The 18,230-nt window shown below is 40.0% G+C and overlaps 1 protein-coding gene across 2 annotated transcripts in view; it reads right to left on the bottom strand.

Moving 5' to 3' along the window:
- The window catches only part of LOC122978827 (sphingosine kinase 1-like), a 37,401-nt gene that overhangs the window by 5,396 nt on the left and 13,775 nt on the right, over window positions 1–18,230 (bottom strand). Inside the window, exons 1-4 of one of the 2 annotated variants that reach the window (XM_044345852.1) lie at window positions 13,480–14,641; window positions 13,044–13,193; window positions 2,214–2,308; window positions 679–794 (exon numbers count right to left, since the gene is read on the bottom strand). In XM_044345852.1, coding sequence (XP_044201787.1) covers window positions 679–794; window positions 2,214–2,308; window positions 13,044–13,193; window positions 13,480–13,495 — 377 coding nt within the window. In that variant the 5' untranslated portion in view covers window positions 13,496–14,641. Of the gene's footprint in view, window positions 1–678; window positions 795–2,213; window positions 2,309–13,043; window positions 13,194–13,479; window positions 14,642–18,230 lie in introns of those variants that run through there. The other variant, XM_044345851.1, reaches the window with a different exon arrangement.

The following is an 18,230-nucleotide window of genomic DNA, read 5'->3' as shown; positions in this document are numbered from 1 at the left end:
CACTTGCTCTTTCCTCTTTTCTGTCTGTCCTTCTCCTGTCTGTTCATTGTTCTGGTTGAATGAACTCCAAACAATCACTCAAATGAGCAAATCATTAATAATGAATTCAGACGAGATGAGTGCATTTTACAGTGAGGAGCAGCAGCAGGAGGAGGAGGAGGAGGAGGAGGAGGAGGAGGCCCGTGTGTGTTAGAAACAATGATACTAAAAACACTACATGACATTCATCATGACATCTTAACCCTGTAGTCGTGCGTGGAGCGGGCCGCACCGTTTTACACTGATGGTACTGCTGGTGACCTACAGCGGAGCCGAGGGGATTATGGTCATTACATACAGCGTGTTCTTGTTTGTATGTTCTGTTTCCTGTTTCTGCTCCAGTCTGTAATAAAACACAGGTAGCTCTGTGAAGTAGCACAGTTTGGCTGAAACTACCACATTGCGTAATCTAATTTTTTTATGTATGAGCATGTTAATGAAACTCAGTGCTGCACCTTGAATCCCAAAACCCAAATCAGTATGTCACCTAACTGGTCAGACTGGTTTCTGTGGAGTTGTGGGTTAGTCATGATAGAATAATAGAGCTAGAATGAAGCAATACTTTAAGACGTTACAACATCTTTAACATTCTTCGCTGATCAACACGTGGTTTTATTTACGATTCTGCGTGTGACTCACCCGGAGTAGTAATGTACAGATGCTGCCAAGGCGTTTCCTGATCCGCCAGGAAGAATACCTAACGGCGTTCGGATGGCCTCCTCCCAGTCTGATCTCTCCAGGAGACCGTTGATCACCTGACAGGAACAGAAGATACAGACGATAACACGTCAACCAGTCAGTGTTTTTCCAAATGGACCAAAAATGTAGTTTTGTAGTTGTGTTTATTAATTATTGAATCAGATTTTATTATTACAGATGTTGGATTATTTAGGCAAAGATCTTAAACAGCAGTTTGTGTTTAAACCACATTTAACATTTCAGAAGAATGACTTCTTGTGTTAAATGAACAATAAAAGAAAAATATGTTTATATTCTTTAAAATATCAAAATAAAGTCAGTCATTTGATAATTTTGGTACTGAAAGGCAGGTATTTAAGCAGCAATGGGACTGGAAAAATTCAAACACCCTAATAGCAGCCACTCCGAGGCACTCATCATCAAAATTTTGCTGACAACTTTTTTGTGAGGGTGTCTGTAAATAAATAAATAAATAAATAAATAAATATGTGCTCTGCATTTTAGAGGTTTCACACATTAGTTCAGCAGCTGAGTGGTCGACTACTGTCACCGCTTATCTGCACTGTGGGCAACGTCACCAGATTTACAAAAAGCTGATTACATTAATAAAACATATTTAAGAACTATATTAATAGTACATATACAGTACTGACACTATAGATTACTGAGTTATACATAAGCTCCCTATTTGTTTTACTTATGACTTTTAAATCCCTTCACAGTTTGTCTCTGCTTTATATTTCTGATCTTTTAACCTCTTCTTCTGCACTGAGACGCCTCAGACCTGAAAACAAAACATTGTTTAAAGTTCAGCGGTCCGTCCAGGCCTCGGAGAAAAGGCATCATCACATTTTTTTAGCTTCAACACTGCAGAACAAACTTCCGCACAGCATCGGATCAGCTGAGTCAGCGCCTTGTTTTAAAAAGCTTTTAAAAACCCACCTGTATGGACGGATATATCTGTAACCTTTTCATAATTTCTTCTCCAATGCTTTTATGTTGTTCTTTAATGTTTTGATCTATGTTTGGCCACTCTGTGAAATTCTGTTTTGTGTTTTCTGTGCACCTGTGAAGCAGCTTGTAACTGCTTCACGCGCTTTTAAAAAGGCGCTGTAGCAATAAAGTTTATTTATACTTACTATATAAAGTAATAGGTGCCGGGATATATTTGGAGCTAGTTTAACTATGGTAGACTACTTCATTGTACATCAACGTCTGCAAAGACAGAAAAAAAAACTGCTGACAGTCGTGGAAAAGCTGCACTATTGTCAACAGGCCAAGACTGTTGGTAACTTACTGGTAAGTCTGCTAATGTTGGATTTTCTCTTTATTTTAACTCGTCATCTCCTGAATCTTCACTCCTGCCGTTCTCTCCTTGTTGCGCAGAAACCCGTAACCTCTGATGAATGTTTATGATTGTTCTGCACTAATTTGAACCCTCACGGTGTGTGATTATAGTTCACACGTCTCTTTACCTCAAACAGAAGTCCGTCTCCTGACATGATGACTAAAGCGTCCCACTGCGACAGGTCAGCCTCTCTCACCAGCTCTCGGGCGTGGTTCTGCCGCTCTGCAAAACACACACACACACACAGAAATATGAAATGTGTGTTTATGTCGGGGGTGTTTCTCCTTTATGAGAAATCTAGAAAAGTGCTAAAGAAGAAATCTGTCCTGTCAGCTTCCTTCTTCCCTTCTTCCACAGAGAGGTCAGAGGTCACGGTCGGCTCCAGCTGAGGTGTGGCGGACACTACAAGAGGTGTTTGCTGTCAACAGCTGCTTGTCCCTTGTGTTAGTCGACCTGTCCTGTTTGTGCGTCAGTGAGTGATCAAGTTACACAAATACGTAGGTTGTATTCAAGTAAAAAAATATCTGAGGTGACACTAAAGTCCCAGTTCTGCTTTTAATCTTCTCTCCTTTTTTCTCTTCAGTTCCCCGATTCAAGTGTCTCTGTGAGAGAGAAATCTGATATACGGTCTTAAATGAAGCGTTGATCACACGGCCGGTTAGATCAGAACAACTGAATCACACAGGAGCACTATGTTCAATGAATCAGAAGCACAACCATAGAGCCAGTTTCCTTCACAGCAAATCACACAAAACACACAACAGGACTAATTAAACATGTAAAAAATAGAAGTATTTTATTATACATTAAAGCACGAGAGAACAAATGTACGGTGACAGATTTGGATTTTGAACACTTTACTTTAGAGATTTGAAAATTCCTAATATTTCCCAGATGTTTCCTGGAAGAAAAAAAAACTATAATTAGGTACTAATTATAGGGAAAATGTTCAATTAGCACATTCCCAATTAATTACTTCTAATTAACTGCTTGAGACCTTGAGGGTCTTCTATAGTCAGTAAAGAGCAGCTCAGATGAACATGTGTCTACACACACACACACACACACACACACACACACACGTATGAAGTAAAACTGCAACTCATTATTTTCATTATCAATTAATCAGCTGATTATTTTCTCGATTCACTGATTCGTTTTGTTCATAAAATGTAAAAACAAAAAAACAACTCCACCATGAAATATTATAATTTCATGGTGACAACTTCAAATGTCTTGTTTTATCTGATCAACAAGCCAAATAGATTTAATTTAGTATCATGAATGAAAAAAGAAAAACTTCATAAAACAGCAAATATTTGGCATATTTCTTAAAAAAATGACTAAAACAATTATTATTGTTTAATTCTCAGTCAGTTGATTAATCGACTTATCGTTGCAGCTCTAGTATGAAGAATAAAGTTTCCAATAATAAATGTAAATTTTACTTTATCACTGGACAACATTATATGGTTGAATTATTCAGAAGTTCATGAAACAAACTGTAACTGTAGTGACGCCTGAAGTACGTAGGAAGGTTTTTGTATTTCTGTTGGTACTGAAATCTATAACTGCTGATAACAGTTATATGTGGGGAGATAATAGCAGTGAGAGTACAACACAGTATCTTAAGAGGTATTATCGGGACATAATGTCCTCTGAAACCTCCTCGAGGATGTCTGAGAACATCTGAGATTTAATCTGGTTTTATATGTTTTGGCCGAGTTGTTTAGATCAAAAAGAAGCCAGATTAGATTCTCTGGTTAAGAGTTAATGATCTGGTTCCTGCTAAACTGGAGTTTCTGAAAGCCAGAAAACAACAAAACTAAAGAACTTTACACGGATACATGTAGAGTCACTCTATGTGAGGGTCTGTTGACCGAACTGAACCTGTCTCTCTCTCTGTTGCCATATTTTAATATCTTAATATCTTAACAAAACACAGTTTCCAATTGTTGTTCCAAGTTTTGAAATACTCCTGTCTGTTTCTGTGTGTATGTGGAGTCTCTCCGTCCTCCGTCTGAAGGTGAAAGGGCAGAAGAAGAGCTGTGAGGTGTGAAGAGAAGCCAGTCAAGTGAACCCGAGCCGTCACATCAACTTCAGTCACAACTCTCTCCACTGTTTCACCTGCTGAGACTCCGCAACACTAGAAACCTTTCTCTTCTGTCTTTCTCTTGTTTCGCACCATTCCTCCTCTCTTCATATCATCATTTCTATACTTTTTGAGAGAAGCAGACGAAGCGTGTGTAACATGTGAAGCTTTGTGCTTCTTTGGGGTGTAAAAACAAAAATGGAAGTGATGAAGCATCCGATACGTTTCTTCAAAAAACATCTACAGAAGTGCAGCCACAGTCTGCATGACAATGAGGAAAACAGACTCACAGAGTGATGAATTATTTGTTTTTAAAGCTTTTGTGAGTTGAATTTGAAAATAAATGATTTTGGTGACCCATGGATTCCCCTAACAATAGTGTTTTACATCGATACAAACCTTCACTACTGTATATACAAGATATAAGAAATGACAGTTGCTCTTCCTGTATGAAATTTATTTTCGCTCAATGGCTTTTATGATTAAGACTGTTTCCAATCCCTCATGCATCCTCTTAATCTAATACTTAATTTTCCACATCTTAGTTAATACCTGACAACTAGTATCTTATTATCATAGAAAATCATTTTAAAGGTTTCTTTTCAAGGTCCACAAACACATTTCATTTTCTCAGACTTTTCAGACATTTGGGCTGCAGGGACCTGAAAATAAGGTGTCCTCTTTTGTGTCTCTTGCATGTAACTACTTTGCTCTGTGCTTTGACTCAGCCATTATCCTCATGTCTTAACACACACACACACACACACACACACACACACACACACACACACACACACACACACACACACACACACACACACACACACGGTCCTCTGGAGACGGATCTCATTTCTAGGCTTCTCTTCTTACCTTCCCTAAACTCTGCAGAATAAAAAGGGATCGATTTCTCCTTATCAGTCCAGTCACGTCACATTTCTTTATCTATGCAGAGGCCGTACACTAAAAAGGACTGAAGGGCCCAAATAAGCAACACAGCAGCGCAGGGACACTGCAGTGGTGGGAGGAGGAGAGGCTGACAGCAATTTTTAGTATGCAACTCCCCTCCGCAGTCAGACTGATAAAGGCAAAACGAAGGCGTGTGGGGAGGGGATGGGAAACAAATAGCAGGGACGGAGGGACGGATATAAGTCACATGGTGCTTGTAATGACTTTTATAGCTGTTGTTGCAGAGGAGAGGAGAAGAGGGGAGAGGAGAGCTGTAGTTTTGTCCAGCTGAGTTTGTCCCTGTGGGTAGAGGCAATGGATTGTGACTAACTCATTACAGTCATGCAGATCTCTGCTTCATTACCGGCCTCTGGTGACAGGACGTGTCTGAGGAATTGTCCTCAGAAGCTTACAAAGATGATTAATGTCCAACCTCCCGATAAATTAATAACTTTATCTTAAGGAGGACAGGTAAAACTACAGTTAAGCTCGCACCATGCATGCACATCTCAGAGTTAGAACTGGTTCATATGATGTGTGCAAAGTCACAGCGTCTTTACAGTTGTTCCAAACAGCTACACTCGAAGGTGGAGTGAAAAGCCAGCTGTCATATAAAGGTGGGATATTGTTTAAATGCTGCGATAATGGCGCATATTTTTAGACAGTCTCTCCTGGAAGACATTCATAGTGTTGAATGTGACTGAAGTGGTTATGTCATGTCTCAACCACGCACAGCTGGCCAATCACTGCATCAAGTGGGTGTTAATGGGTTACAGAAATGGCCTTACACCGCCCACCCTATCTGACTATCTGACAATCAAGTCTGATGGAGTATAGCGGCCTCTTTCATGGTCCCTGTAATTATTCCTCCTTCTGTCTATACCTTCCTAGTGGAACTGCAATGTAAGTGAGGGACAGAATCCACTGTCTCGTTTTGTGCAGAAGGGAGTCTGAACCGAGAAGGCCTCTTAAAAATTTTTTTGTCTTCTTCATAAAAAATTCTCTTAGTCTGTGTTTCCCTGCTGAGCCGTAGCAGAAGGAAAGGACATATAAAATCAATTTTGCACTAAAATCATTTTGGGACATCCAATGAATGTGACAAACTGAACTATAAAATGCTTTTTTTTTTTTGTCCTCGATTTCTCACAGTGTAGTCGTGCAAGGAGAGAAACTCTTGTATGGACAGAGGGAATAATCACAGCATCCATAATAAGCAATACCTAGCTTTTAATGTGCATATTTTAATGTACATATGAGCGTGTGAGTATTGTATTAAGTCAGAGCTGAAAAAATGTGAACTCATCCTTTGATTGATAATGAAAATAATTGTTAGCTGCAGCTTAAAAGTCACATTATGTAGTAGATACGAATGTGTAAAAGCTCCTTGAGTGTAAACCGTATTAAATGCTTCATTACCTTCTAATGAATTCACAATTTACACATTTCAAATGCTTCCATCAAGACGGTTTCGGTGCATCTGAGGTACTGAGATCTGTCCCCGCGCTGACCTTGTATCCAGATGAACCTCCACCCTGCCGTCGCAGCACACATCCTGACTGCAGCTCTCTTCAAGCAGCACAGTCGAGCTGCGGCGCTCCTCCACCAAAACGACAGCAGGTGATGACAGTTAAATAGCACTGACTATTGAGTGTGTGTTGGTACAGCAGGAAACACTATTAACACTATGACAGCTTACTCAGCTGCTGGGAGGTGCCTGAGGGTGTAGCCACATGGATAAACACACAAATTTCTACATGCATACACACACAAACACACTCACACATTGTTGTGGCTCTTTCTCTCTCTCACACACACACACACACACACACACACACAGCAGGGAGCGCCTGAGGTGGGTTACACTGACATTTTTAATATGATTTTTTTTTTGGCGTGAGGTTTTCTATGCATGTCCCCAACTGTTTCCTGACCCGACAGAAGACAAGACAGTCTTCAGCGTTCCTCAAACGGTGCCGAACTGCAATAAAAACTCTACTGTGGTTGAAGCTGGATTAGAGAAATCACCGCCTCTAACTGTAGTTGAGTCTCCTCTAACGGTGAAGACCCACTTAAGTTCGCCCCCATTCATTTTCTTTAGGACATGAGCAAATTGCTTGACAAGGCATTGTGGCAGTACAGGCGACGCAGGACTGTGAGGTGAACATCTCCACATCCATAGCGACGAGCAAGAATCAGCAAGGGCGATGATGTGCGCATCCAGTGGGTCTTAAAGCATAAATATCTTAGAGAATAACTTGGATATCAAGCTGAACATCAGATGCCGTTAAACAGACCTGGACTGGCTGTATTTGGCATGTTTGTGTAGGACAAATAGCCTTTTATAGCAAAAGAAGATGTTTCACTGCATTGTGCACAGACTGGCCCCGTTCAGAACTTGTGTACATGTTTCCACAGCCTCGCTCACCACCCTCAACACACTAGTGGAGTCTTAATCTAGTCTTAATATGTTTACAGTGACAGAGAGATAAAAAGTAGCTTCTTAGATCTTATATTCTAATATTCATGCCACTCTGCACACTGTAAACATCACCAAAGGAGGCTACTCTCACCCCACTGTGCTAGCACTTAACGACCGATGATGAGGTTTTTCCCGCTGAGTGCAGTTTTCCTTTCACACATCACAGATCCAGAGAGACTTGAACGGGTTGTGCCGATAGCTGCGGGCGCTGATGGACTCTTCCTGTTCTGACGAAGCCCTCATCCAAGCCTGAACCGTGGAAGAATCGGCTAACAAGAGTTTAAACATGGGTGATCTTTTGCGGTCTGCCAGTGGAAAAAATACCTAAACTGAGTGACAATATGTTTCAACTTAAAGTATATTTACAGTTCTGCCAAGCTGCAATTACACAAAAGCGGTAACAACCACATTAAACAAGCGAATCCTGGAAATGATTGCTCTTGGGTTACAGAATGATGGTGGAAAAAGCCAGAGCCTATAGGGGCGGCTCTCAAAATCCATAAGTGATTTGGTTCTTAAAAGCTGCACTTAAAATGTTTTATTATGAAAACTGACATCTGTTAATTACAACATTAATCAAGCAACCATCTTTCAAGAAATCTGTATTACTGGAGAGTTTTTCTTTGCAGATGAGACAGGAAGCATTCAGATTTCACAAAGGACCGTCTGTGTTCCAGGTCAGCCTATTTTTATTTAGGTTAAGAACTCATTTTGTTGTCAGGTGCAGTGTGTGTGTTCATGTTGGCACAGTCAGGCACAGTTATTACATGTTAAATGTGACATAAAGAGGTAATGTTTTTGGTCTGATGCTGCTTGCTAAAAAAAAAAATATTACACTCTAAAACCAAAAACTAGGGCAAAACCAAAATTAAAAAAATGTGGGAGACCTCATGAAATTGTATCACAGGCCAGATTTGCCTGGATCCACCCACATGAAGTAACAAACCATAACTTTTACAGAACAATACAACAGTCACAGAAATAGAGCAGACGTGAAAAAAAACAGGAAAACCATGTGATGTCTTTGGGTGTTTTTAAACATGGCAGACTTGCTGCATGCAGGTAACCCATGATCATGTCATGTCATGTTACAGGAACTATGGATTTTTAAGATCAAATGCCATCAAAGTTGTCTGCTACACTTTATGAATGACTTTCATTTTCCAACATTGTAGGATCCAGGACGCTTCCAAGATCCATGTCCTCTCCTTGTCCTACACAGTTCATACATACAATAATTGTCTTCACATCCTCACATGGACCGTAGCACAGTATGTACAGTATCATCACACTACCTTGTTAAATGAGCCGTAACATTTTTTAAGAAAGCATGTGGATCGTTGCTGTAAAAGAAAGAACAAACGACTGAAAGAGAACAAACGAGCAGCGGAGAGGTTGTCTGCCTCCTCTGGTAAATATTATAATGCGTATTGAGCAGATGAGCACGAGAGGAAGACGAGCACGTTGTTGTCGTTTAATTAATACTGTCTGACAGACATCTTAGGATGCCTGAGCAGCGATGGAGACAGCCTGCGAGGAATCAGTGTGCCGTCTTTACTGCCACAAAGACACATGCAGAAACCCACTAACAAACACACAAAACACACTCTCTCTCTCTCTCTCTCTCTCTCTGTCTCTCTCTCTCTCTCTCTCTGGAGCACTGGATCCCCCCCCAGCAGTGCAGTCATCCTTCATCTATCCTCCACCCCTGGCAGTGCCCCCAGCTGCCACACAGACAAGGATACAATAATGAGTCTGTCCACTTTTGTTAGCAACTGCATACAAGAGACTTTTAGCCATACAGCTCGCACACAGATGCCGACGATACACATGATACACAAGATGCACAAGAACAGATGCTGACAGACATGCTGTTTACAGCCAAACATCTTCTAAAACACATTTTTCACTGGTAATGTGCTGCTCAAACTGTGTGTGTCCTCCAAACAGTAACATAGCTTAGCAAGCGTTACATACAGGGTACTAGTGAAAGGGATAGTCCGTACCTAAAGATTTTGGGTTGCAAGTGTAAGGAATGGATTAAATAGTGTGTTTGTGCTCTCTAAAGTGAGCTGCAAACATTAGCATGTCTGGCTAACTAGCTTACTACCTACAGTGTAGAGTGTTAATCCAGGAACAAGAGTTAGCATCATTAGCTAACTATGTTATTCGGTGCTGATACAGGTTACATTCAAAAAATACATTCAGGTCTGACACGTCCACTGCATTGAGACGCTTTTTTGTGCAGCAGAGGATTTTATCATTCGCTTCACATCAACTTTTAAATGACTGCATGGACACACTGTGGATTTTGGCTCCTATCACTAACATTGAAAAGCACATTTTAAGGGGATATTTTAACAGTCAGTATGAACAGGAGGAATGATAACAGTGAGGAAAAACCTCTGTCAGTGTTCATGTGGACACCTGACTGTTGTTTTAAGACAGACTTGAAAAATTGTGAACCTGTCCTTTAATACATTCATGAACTGGACAGCCTAACGGACTCATCAACAGTAAGTAAGACGGGCAGGTCAAGACGAGGGGTCAAATCAAATTCTGCTTGAAAATGATTTTAAAAAAAGACATAAAAATCTGATCGATGGAGGCAAAATTGACAAACTGACAGATGCCATAATATTGCCTTGAACAGCATATAGTTTGTTCAAATCTGCACCAGGCGACTTGGAGCGAGATGTTACTGTTTCAGTTTGGGGGAATGTTTTGTGACATCAGTAACACTCTTCAGACCGGCTTGTTTAGGACAGAGCGTTCACTGGCTTCTGTGCAGGAAACAGTTTGTGTTTTTGTCCTGCTTCATGTGGGTGATACAGTTTCAACATCTGACAGCAGGAGTTAATCAGGGTAAAGGGGTCAGTCTGCAATGTTTAAATCAGGTTTGCTCATTTTTTGCAGTTTTTACCACAGCGCCACTCAGATCGAAGGTTTACCACACTGGAACTGTTTACTGTATTATTCAGTAAATGCAATAAAGAACTGAAGAAGTCCAGATCATTAAAAGCAGAAGAACTCATGTGGATACAGGTTACCAGCTATTTATAATCACATTTTTAATCAGCTTTAACAGCAGCTACCATCTCTCCATCTGTCCTCTGGTACAATGTGTTCCATCAGGTGCTCTCTCGCAGAATTTTTCGTTTTACTCGTTAATGATGAAATGTTCGATCTCATTTCAACTGATAAGTCTTAACACTCACAGAATGCTCATGGGTCTAAAATATGCAGATTATCTGATGCACAGAGCTTTAAAGCGTTAAATGTTTGCTGCAGAGCAAAAACTTTTCAGTACCACTCTCCAACAAAACCTTTACATAAAGCATTTAAAAGTTGTGACTAATAAAACATTTAATTAAGTGTTAATGATCAGCCATTAATTAGAACAACGTTTGGGTTGCCATGTTCTGAAAAACCCTTTGCAAGCATAAAGGGTAACTATTTTCTCACCGTTAATAACCATTAACTAAATGTTAGTAGCCTAGTTGTTCATATTTTTTATTAAGTAAATTATGATAGAGATGAATTGATCATCTAAAAAGTGGCACCAACTTTTAAAAGATTTATACGTTATCAAACAAACATGTGTGACCTGACCTCATACAGAGGACGTATGATGGCATGTTCTATTGATGAAAAACAGATCACAGCTTTAACACAGCTGAGACTGAAATGATTATTCTGGTCCACATGAACGTGCGTGTTTGATTGTTTCTTTTATGTGGAGCTCAATTAGGATTCTTGTGGAATTACTAGACTGCGTGTAAACCAAAAAAAAAGTTTAATGCTCTTTTACTGAGGCTTCATTTGAGGCTTAAAACTAGAGATTAGAGTGAAAGATTTGTTTCAGAAGTCTATGAGTCAAGGTACCCAAATTTTCCTGTCAGTAGTCATGCTCTTTCACAGATGCGGATTAAATCTATTGTTATATATTCTTTGGGATTAACTTGTCAGAAAGTATTTCTCACAAAAAGCTCTTTTTTTGTGTGTCTGTGTGTGTGTGTGTGTGTCTCTGTGTGTGTGTGTGTTTTTTTCATATTTTCAGCACAGTGCCAGCGCTGCACGTACAAGGATTTCTGTCTTTCTTCCTTGCTGTGTTTCTCTCTTTCTGTCTGCCCTCTTTTCTGTCTGCGTGCACCTCCCACTGCGATGAAAGACATAGTTTTTTGTCTGTTATCTGACGCTGCACTGATTCATGATCAGCCCCAGACAGAGAGAGAGAGAGAATCAAAATGACAGACGAGGGAAAACTCACACAGAACAACTGAAACGATCGGGCTGAGAGCATCTACGGCACATCTGCTGTCGAGTTATCTATCTGTCCTCGTGCTATATATACACGGGAGTGTGCACTGTATAATCATTACCACCCAGGCTAGATTATAGTGATGATGATACACAAGATTATATCAAATCTAATCATGGCAAAAAGGGGATTTTGTGTAAATGTGTGTGTTTATCATGGATGTGTTTTTATCCATATGTGTGTCTGACTGTGTGTGTGTGTACACATATTTATTACATAACAGCTCTGCTCGTGCATATGGGTCAGAGGCAGTTGATCAGCATAATGTCGGTGACAGCATGAAAACACGAAGAGGATTTAAACTAGAGGAGGGATACTGGGACAGAAGAGACATGGACATGGAAGGAGGTGTGTGTGTGTGTGTGTGTGTGTGTGTGATCATCCACTGTCATAGATATTACAAGTGATTTCTGAGAGATGTCAGTAATAAAAACAGAGATAAATGTGTTTATCTGTGTATGTAAGGGTGTGTGTGCTTTTGGTTTGCGTGATGCATGTGTGTGTGTGTGTGTGTGTGTCGGTGCATGTACAAACATCTTATGTCATTCAAGGTTTATTAATTCCGTTTGGCAATCAAGCAACTTGATCAATAAACCGTGAAATGAAAAACGCCCGAGATTAACATCTTTTATTTCATTTATTTATTTATTATGACCAGTTTCTTTTCAGTCTGTGCTGCAGGAACGGATTAAATATCTCGCTCAAGGACACTTGAGCATGAATTGGATGAAAAGCCATTCAAGCAGGCTTCTTTGGCTGGACTGACTGACTACTAAGATATCCTGCAGCCCACACACTCACTGCTGCACAGATGCAAATTAAAAGGCAGGTAAACTGAAAGAAACACCAGAGAATATTCATTTATATTTTTTTGAATAAATATGTTTCTCCTAGAAAGAATGTGAGCCTTATTAGAACTTTAAAACTAACTAATGATGATTATTTTCATTTCATCGATTAATCTGTCAATTATTTTCTTTAGTTGTTTGGTCTATAAAATGGTGAAAACTGTTGATCACTATTATCCAGAGCCCAAAGTGATGTTTCAGACCCTTCAATAATGATGCACTGTAATGTGTTTGTTCTTATGCTGCATATCTCTGTGTGTGTTCCTACTCACCAGTGATGACCAGTGTGTGTGGGACTCCGGCCTCGTTGAGCATTCGCTGGATGTGGTTGTTATAGAGAGACAGCGCTTGTCCTTTCCCGCTCTGTGGATTCACCAGCAGCATCATGCGGCACGGACGAGACAGCTCGCTCATCAACACCCCTACAGAGGAAAGAACAATGATGACTGACAGCGACGGGAAGAGAAAAGACACATGACTGATCGACTAAAAGTCACCAAGTCGCCATTAATATCAAACATTTGAAACTTGACTGAAGTAGATTCTGATCTTGAAACTGCTGCTATCAGATATTTTTACACAAAAAATATATTTTAAGACTAACAATGAGATTCAAATATTTGATAATAGGTCTGCATAATAAAGTAAATTCAAAGAGGAAAAAAGTTTAGAGGCAGAAATGAAAATAGAGCAAGACATGTGACTAACAGTCAACACGCCGCATGTTTGTAAGTCAGCATGTTTTTCACAAGCAAACAGGAAACCTGGTTAACCAGCAGACGTGTTGACATTTACCGGACTAAACTAAGTGTTTCCCCTGTATTGCCCTGAATGAATAGAGTAGCGTTGCTCTGTTAAGGCATAAGGCAGTGCGTGTGTGTGTGTAAATGTGGGTGTGTAGTTGCGCGAGCGGCGGAAACGTGACGTGAGCGCGAGCGGAGCAGAGGAAAGGTTTAGCGGTAAATTGTCGGTCTGGTAGTAAATGATGAGACCACAGTGTGTCAGTTAATAAATGCTGCAGCTCCTCAAGGCAAAGAAAATGCTCATCTATCGAAGGGAGTTAGCCCCGAAGTGTTAGCAACAACGCGTTAGCTTAACAGGCTAACTTAAGGTGGACTGACTTTTAAGGTGGACCGGCAATTCTCAATGCGTCAATCTCAGAAAATAGCCACATTTGAGAAGCTGGAATCAGAATATTTAGACTTTTTTTTCTTAAAAACATACTCCAAATGACTTAAATAACTGGCGACTAATTGATTAAACAACTAATTGTTGCAGCTCTAATAGATTGTTAAGAAATCAGGTTTATCCAATCAAATCTGTTGGTGTTTACCAATCAGGCTCTTAATCCCTTAAAGCAGGCCTGTTTACATGATGTTTAAGAAATTCTGTTTCTACCAAAGTCGACAATAAGCAGGTTTTATAAGTGTCGGTTGGGTCATAAATACAAGCAGTTGAGGACAGAGTCACAGTGCTGAATATACTATATATCTACAGAGAAAAAGAGTTGGACATGGGGGATCTGTGTGTTCTGGTATATCCAGTAGGAGACACCTTTATCTCTCCTGACAGACTCTGGCAATAAAGGCTCCTGTAAAGGGGACGTTGTACAAGGATTGTTGGTGATAAAACATCGAATTCATTTGTATTCTATAAAAGAAAAGAACAAGACTGGTGCATCCACGGGGGAGAAGAGGTTATAATGATTAAGTGTCTACTGCAACAGAAAACCCATGTATGTGGCACACAGGACATACTGCCGGATGTTCTACACAAATATAGTAATAATGTGAATTGATTATTAGCTGATATTTGCATTACTCATCACATCTCTGTATATATATCTGTTCTCCCACCACAGACTGTGTGATCCAATCATTCTGTAAATCTGTTAATAAAAACACTGTTTCTGTATATTCGGTGTATTTTCTGTGAGTTTAATGTGATTGTGTTTTTCAATGTTTTCATTTATGTGTCGCATAATTCTCAGTTATTATTATCTACAGTACAATATATCATATTTGCTGCTGTAACACCCCCATTGTGGTTTCATCCAATCTGATGTCTGTGGTCTGTATTATGAAAAAAACAAGTAGGAGATTTGTGGAATACAAGTAATAACAAAGGTCAGCGGTCAGTTACACACCATTCAACACAATCACACACACACACACACACACACACACACAATCACACACACACACACACACAAAACTAATCCTACACTGCTCACATCTAAAGACGAACAAGCACAGAAGCAGCAGTCTCTCTCTTCGGTGTGTTTTTAGCTGCAGGGTCGAGAGGAAATCAGCGTTCAAAATATCTCGGGGATCAAACAGATTTCAGAGGGTTACGCGGGGTTACAAAGATCTTACAAACACAGATCCTGAATCTTTTCAAAACACTCTTGAAGATTTACGCTCTTTCAGAAGCACAGCGTGAAGCTAAAGGAGGGAGAAACTGGAAGGAGCTGCTTTTAGCTTTGTGTCCCACAGCGTCTGCCGAGGATTAATTAAGTACTGCAGGTCTGTGCTTTGCCAAAATATTCAATTAAGGATGTATTTCAGATCAGAGGAGTAAAACAAGATCGAAATATGATGGAAGTCAGAGAATAAAGATAAAACTGTTCTGTAACTGCATCTCAAATGTTAAAGCACATCACACTATCATCTCTGAGAAAACTGAAGTGAGATTCTTAACCTCCCTGCTACTTGTCTGATCAAAGTTGAAGCTAACTACTTATTCGTTGCCTCTTCTTTTCTCCTCTCCGCTCATGTGGGACAGGAAGCCATCAGCCACATTGGACACACTGCAGCTGTGGGATAAATTTACAGCGAGGTACACAAAATCCTCTCTGTTGTAGAAACAACACACTCCAGTAAGACTGTTTTCTATGTCACGTCTTGTCAACAAACACACAAAAAAAAACAAACTATATGGCAAAAAAAAACCCTGCATTGATATTCCTCTCTTGGAGAGCGATTTGTATTGCAGTCTGCTGGATTTTGTTTTAAAGATCAAAACGCTGTGAGCGTGGAGGGAGGAGAAAACCATACAAACAAGTCTGACAGCTGATGAATGAGTAACAATGGGTGGAACTAGTGAAGTGCAGATGCTCCAGGGATGAGCGCATCTAACTGGTTCAAAAGCATAATTGGCAGGTTTAATCTGAGTGGATACCGCATTTCCAACGAAGCCACACTGAAACTACAAGGATGCAGTTAAACAGGTCAGAAAAAATTCAAACACATAACCACATGTTTACCTATTTGTATTCACCTCTGTCTGTCTGTGCTGTGATAAACTCCTCAGTCCTAAAGGCCTTTCTGTTCCCTGATAATCCTGAATGTAACATTTTACATACTCAGTTAATTAAGCACACTAGCTAGTTGTCTGGCTGCATAATGCTTTAAACATGAGCAAAAAAACTTGTGTGTGTGTGAAGTGTAAAGCAGCTAAAACAGGTGGAACGTGATCCAGTCTCTTCTAGTTCAAGTAAAAGACGCAGCAGATTTTTGTGCAACCTGTCTAAAGCTTTTTTCAATTAAAGCAGTAATCCAGATCACAGAGATGACTGCCTACGTGCTAGGGCTGCAACTAATGATCATTTTCATTATCAACTATTCAATTTGTATATAAAATTTTGGAAAATAGTGAAAAATGGTGGTTCAAAAGTTTAAAAAATATTCAGTTAACTATCATTTATGACACATAAAAGCTTTAAATTCACATATTTCCTTTAAAATAATGATTATTTGATTATCAAAATTGTTGCTGATTCATTTTGTGACAAACGATTTAATCAATGAATCGTTGCAGCAAAGAATGAGTCTATAAATCAAAACATGAGCATGACCACATGGGGAGAATTATACTGCAATACTACTACTGAAATATTGCATAAGTACTGCACTGCAGCAAGTCCCACAGCAGTGAGAAGTGCAGAACACTATTAACTATTTTCACACACTCACACACTAACTATTTTCATCATTGATTAATCTTTTACTCTGTAAAAATGGCAACTGAGGAGCCTGTAGTGACGCCTTTGGTTTGTTTTGTCCGACCAAGAACTTTAATTTACCGTCACATGTGAAGAAAAGCAGCAAATCATCACATCTGAGAGGCTGAAATAAGAGAAAATATGGCCTTTTGCTTGGAAAAATAACTAGCTGATGAATTTACGAACTAACGGTTGCAGCTCTACTGAAGAACCTGCAAATCACATTTCCTAGCATTCCTTTGAAAGCTGCCCAGCTGCTTTCTCCGTAGGATGAATATTCCTGTGGAGTTTTCTCAGAATCATAAGGACCGGACTCCTGAGGGAAAGAAGTGCCCTCATGAATCAGCTGGCATGACAGCTGGCAGCGAAAGGCCCTGACCTTGCTGTCTCTGTGCCCCAAACAACCGCGCAGACCTTGTTGGCTAAATCCAACCCCATGCCACTTCCTGTGTGCCACCCCTCCCTTCTCAAAACATTCCAGAGGGCACTATCTATCTCCTCGTCTCTGTCTGTCCACGCTCCGGGTTTCCTCCTCTATCATTAGCTCGGCTGCAGCGGCGCTGTGGCACGGAGCCAAAGTATGACACGCGTCTAATAAAACACACTAAAATCAACACGAATGTAGAGAAAATCTATTTTACACGCCTCCCCCCCCACATCTATAATTACACAGCGTCCACCATGCTGGACTTTCTGCAGTGGATGTTTAAAGCAAATACGGGTTATTTTCCTTCAAATGAGGACTGGTGGTTTATGACAGCAGATAATGTGTCTGGTTTGTTTGTATAGGGATGGGTGTAGCCCTGATTGTCAAGTGATGATATATGTTGCTGCTGATGAACATATGCGGTTAAAGACACTTATTTTGGTTCGTTCCTGCGGCGACTTCATTCTGTTTCTGGTTATTTATGTAATCAGCTTTAGTAAACAATTATGTCAGAGCTTGGATTTAGTTATTATTACCCTGACGAATCAATTAAAGAACAAAAAGCTTGTTAGTGTGTCAGATAAAGTGATGAAACGGATGACACTACCGTAGTTTAAGAAGCCAGCAAACTGCTTCATCATCATCATCATCAAAAACAGCAGCCAAAAAAACGAAAAAGATGAAAAAAAACAACAACAGCAACAAAGCTCCGCTCTGCATCTCAACTAGACTTGATCTGTGATTACAGACGTCTCATAAGCTCTCTTCAAACCGAGAGCATGGGAACTGTCCCAGATCTTAATGGAATAATCACTACTGACGTATTCGCCATAGGAAATAACAGCCTAAATGAAAGGGAAAAACCCTAGAGCCGGAAAAAACACTTTTTCCGCCAAGGTTCCTTATAATAACGATCTGGGTGCATATAGAGACTGAGAATAGACAACTTTCTTAGCTTTGTCTGACAAGTCTCCTCTACATCCAGCATCACTTTCCCTCAACTGGACAAGGTTTAACTATAAACTTCAT

The sequence above is a fragment of the Thunnus albacares genome, chromosome 3 (assembly GCF_914725855.1).
Source record: "Thunnus albacares chromosome 3, fThuAlb1.1, whole genome shotgun sequence".
In the NCBI taxonomy this organism is placed as follows: Eukaryota; Metazoa; Chordata; class Actinopteri; order Scombriformes; family Scombridae; genus Thunnus; species Thunnus albacares.
The sequence above is the reverse complement of the archived record's forward strand: the minus strand, read 5'-3'. Positions and strand labels throughout refer to the sequence as shown.